This window comes from Otolemur garnettii, unplaced genomic scaffold, assembly GCF_000181295.1.
Source record: "Otolemur garnettii isolate 467f Iridium unplaced genomic scaffold, OtoGar3 scaffold00260, whole genome shotgun sequence".
In the NCBI taxonomy this organism is placed as follows: domain Eukaryota; kingdom Metazoa; phylum Chordata; class Mammalia; order Primates; family Galagidae; genus Otolemur; species Otolemur garnettii.
In genome coordinates this window covers 1,221,341-1,225,490 of record NW_003852655.1, presented here as the reverse complement: position 1 = coordinate 1,225,490, position 4,150 = coordinate 1,221,341, and the positions used below count along the sequence as shown (strand labels likewise).

Here is a 4,150-nt window from a genome sequence, read left to right as displayed (position 1 = left end):
CATCATTGTTGTTTGGCGGGCCCGGGCTGGGGATTCGAACCCGCCACCTTAGGTGTATGTGGCTGGCGCCTTAGCCGCTTGAGCCACAGGCGCCGGGCCTTCTGTTTTGTTTTTAAGATGGTCTCACTATGTCACCCATGGTAGGATGCTATGGCATCACAGCTCACAGCAACCTCAAACTCTTGGGCTTAAGTAATTCTCTTGCCCCAGCCTCTCAAGTGGCTGGGACTACAAGCACCTGCCACAATGCCTGGATATTTTTTGTTGTTTGGCAGGTCCGGGCTGGGTTCGGACCCGCCAGCTTCAGTATATGTGGCTGGCACTCTAGCCGCCAAGCCATGCTGTCATGTTTTGAGAAGGGGTATTAGAAATACAAATGGCTGAGAGGGCTGCTGTACTGTAGGAGGCCTGCTTGGTGGCTCAACTATTGACCTGGTCATTTCCAAGGCCTACGCTGGCCCCTGGAGACTGCCGCTAAGTCTTTGCTTCAAGAGTTTGGAAGCAGTTGCAGTTGAGTGTGGGACAATGGTTGCCAAACCTGGCAGAATCTGAGATATGTTCTCAGGACTGTGGGTGTACTGTGAGTGTGGCCCTGCAGGTGGACAGGATGTGTCCTGAGCACAGCTTGGGCCTGCTAACCCCAGTGTTCCAGCTCATGCAATCACTTCATCTTTTCCTTAAAGTTGTAGTGTTCCTTCTTTCTCAAGGCTCTGAAGATTCTGAAGATGACACAGAGGCACTGGTGGTGGCAGAGGACACTCAGGAGGAACCACTCAACAGTGGTATGCTCCTTTCTGATGATGATGCAGAGAGCTGCCCGATTTGTCTCAATGTATTCCGTGGCCAGGCCGTGGGCACGCCAGAGGATTGTGCCCACTACTTCTGCCTGGACTGCATCATCGAGTGGTCCAAGGTGAGTCCACTTCTCAGGGTTTCCATGTTCTTTAGGTTGACCCCTAAAGAACACCCACCCTGTGGTCAACCCTTTGCTCAGGAGCTGGGGCCCCAGGATTCAGTGCTAGTGTGCCCTCTGCTCAGTTCTGCACCATTGTCCATAAAGCTCACAGGCAGTGTGTCTGGTACCTAGGATGAGAGAGGAGGGCCATGGATTCTTTGGAGTCCTGGCTGCAGAAACCCTAAGTGGTGTCAAGTGGCGTCAGGGCCATATGAAGCAAGCTGGGTGTCAGGCTGGCAGGCCCCAGAAGAGTCGGGATGCACAGGTGCTGTGGAATGGGGCAGTTTGCTGTTTAGCAGACAGTTACTTAAGTAGATACGGAAAAACGGAATGTGATTCAGCACTTAGTTATGATAACCACCAAGAAAGGAAGTATTGGGCGGCCCCTGTGGCTCAAAGGAGTAGGACACTGGCCCCATATGTCAGAGGTGGCAGGTTCAAACCCTGCCCCGGTCAAAAACTGCAAAAAAAAGAAAGGAAGAAAGTATCCTCAGAAAAGATGGAAGGGACTGGCCAGCAAGGCACAGTGTTTCACATCTCACAGTGAGCCCAACACTCTTTTTCAACTTTTTTATTCAGAAAAATTGTCAAAGAAATAGGACAGTAGAAGGAGGAGTGGTAAGTAGAGTACCCTGTGCATCTCGCCCAGCCTCCAACACCATTGGCTCAGCCCCACCTCCATTCCTCTCCTCTCCTGGTCCATGTCCCCAGATAGCATGAAACCGTCCCACGTGGTTAATCTGTTTGAAGTGAGACCTAGACATGGCTCAAGCTGCCTGGTAGGTGGCATCACCACCTTCTCCATCTGTGGTTCTCCTGTTTTTGTTCTGGTGCCAGCAGGGTGGGTCCATGGCCCAGAGTAGATTCAGCCTTAGATTTTTCTTTTGGCAAGCAAAGCTGTGGTTTAAATTGAGGAACAAGACAGGATGTTTGCTATGTGTCTTCTATTTGGAATTTACTAAACTAAGAGAAGAAAACAATAGAGGCAAAAGTATTGGTTATAAGAAGGCATTGCGAATAGTTTTATTATTATAGAAATTTTATAAGTTGTTGGAATGCTGAGTTTAGCAACATTGCTGGATATAAGGTTTTTATTTTTGTTGTTGTTGTTGTTTTGAGATATTGTCTTACTTTGTTGCCCTCGGTAGAGTGCTATGGCGTCACAGCTCATGGCAACCTCAAACTCTTAGGCTTAAGCGATTCTCTTGCCTCAGTCTCCTGACTAGCTGGGGCTATAGGCGCCCACCACAAAGCCCAGCTATTTTTTTAGAGAAGGGGTCTCGCTCTGGCTCAGGCTGGTATTGAACATAAGCTCAGGCAATCCACCCACCTCAGCCTCCCAGAGTGGTAGGATTACAGGTGTGAGCCACTGTGCCTAGCCTGGATATGAGGTTTTAACAAAGGTTAAAGTCATACCTAGAAACAAATCATAAAAAACATATATAAAACACTTAGAGAGCTTTTCTAAAACACTTGCAACCAAAGACAGACCACTTTCCAGAAGGAACTCTTACTCTGCAGAGGTGGCCTTGCAGTGCTGTCACAGTCCCAGCAGGAGTGTTCAGAGCTCTCAGTAGGTTGTGAACTCCATCTACGAGGGCCAGAGAGCACCACAAATCGCCAAGATGATGTTGAAAAGGGAAGACATTTCAAGTTCACATATCTGAGATACAGAAAAAAGGTAAAGGCAATGGAAGACACCACCTACTGGATAATGTGATTTGTGAAACTACAGAGATAAACATGGAATTGATCCCAGGACAGGAATGAGACCTGGAGGGTGCGCTGGGGGAAGGCATGGACACTCATGCTCGGCAGCTCTTCGTACACAACACTTAGGAGGAGATAGATACCGTGAGGGCTGAGCTTGCGCCACACACAAGATGCATTCAGGATCTGCAGTGAGAAAGCAAAACAGCTTTCAGAAGAAAACACAGGCAGGTGCACTGTGAGGATGGGGAAAGATTTCCTGAAAAATGCAAGAGATTTGCAGATGGGTAATAAATGCAAGGGTGCTTACTAAGGATGTTAGGGAGCCCAGGTCATGCCAGAGAGACCCTGCACACCCCTCAGCCCACTTAGGGGAAGGACAGACCATGCCTCGAGTGGGGAGGATGGAGCCCCCAAACTCATAGATAGGTCACATATAACCACAAAGTTGAATGTAGTTCAACCTCTTGTTTACCCAAGAGAAATGAAGTATATTCCCACAAAACTCATCCTCAATGCACACAGTGAGTGGATGGATAGCCAAATGTGGTGTCCTTTACTCCTGGGTGCAGAGGTCTGAGCCCTGTGTGAGCAGTTCCTGTTGGGACTGTAATTCAAGAAACTCCAGGGGAGGGCAGCGCCCACAGCTCATTGAGTAGGGTGCTGGCCAAATGCACCAAGGCTGGTGGGTTCAAACTGGGGCCGGGCCAGCTAAACAACAATAACAACTGCAACAAAAAATAGCCAGGCGGTGTGGCGGGTGCCTATAGTCCCAGCTACTTGGGAGGCTGAGGTAAGAGAATCACTGAAGCCCAAGTGTTTGAGGTTGCAAGAAAGAAAGAAAGAAACCCAGGGGAGTCGCACCCAGCCACATCACCCATAGTGATAGGGAACCACCACTTGGGAGCAGGAGACCTGGGCCTCTGCCCACGGAATTAAAATGAATGTTTTACTATCTACAGTCTATTTAAAACAAGTGAATGGGAATCTAAACTATTAATGAAGAAAATATATACATATATATAGACACATACACATATACTTTTTTTGTTTGTTTGTTTTTAGAGACAGAGTCTTAGTTTATCGCCCTCGGTAGAGTGCTATGGCATCACAGCTCATAGCACCCTCCAACTCCTGGGCTTAGGAGATTCTCTTGCCTCAGCCTCCTGAGTAGCTGGGACTACAGGCACCCACCACAACACTGGGCTATTTTTTTCTGTGTGCAGTTTGGCCAGGGCCAGGTTCAAACCCACTACCCTCTGTATATGGGGCCGGTGCCCTACCCACTGAGCCACAGGTGCCGCCCCTATGTATATACTTTTTGAGACAGAGTCTCTGTCGCCCTGGGTAGAGTGCCATAGTATCATAGCAACCTCAAACTCCTGGGCTCAAGTGATCCTCCTGCCTCAGTCTCCTGAGAAGCTGGGACTGCAGGTGCCCACCAAAACTCACAGCTAGTTTTTCAATTTTTTTTTTTTTTTTTTT

General features: G+C 48.6%; 1 protein-coding gene across 3 annotated transcripts in view; it reads left to right on the top strand.

Moving 5' to 3' along the window:
• PHRF1 (PHD and ring finger domains 1) overlaps nt 1-4,150 on the top strand; it is a 35,002-nt gene that overhangs the window by 8,287 nt on the left and 22,565 nt on the right. For all 3 annotated transcript variants that reach the window (XM_003802802.3, XM_012813344.2, XM_023508577.1), the window contains one exon: nt 708-913. In XM_003802802.3, the coding sequence (XP_003802850.1) occupies nt 708-913 (206 nt within the window). The remainder of the gene's footprint in view (nt 1-707; nt 914-4,150) is intronic.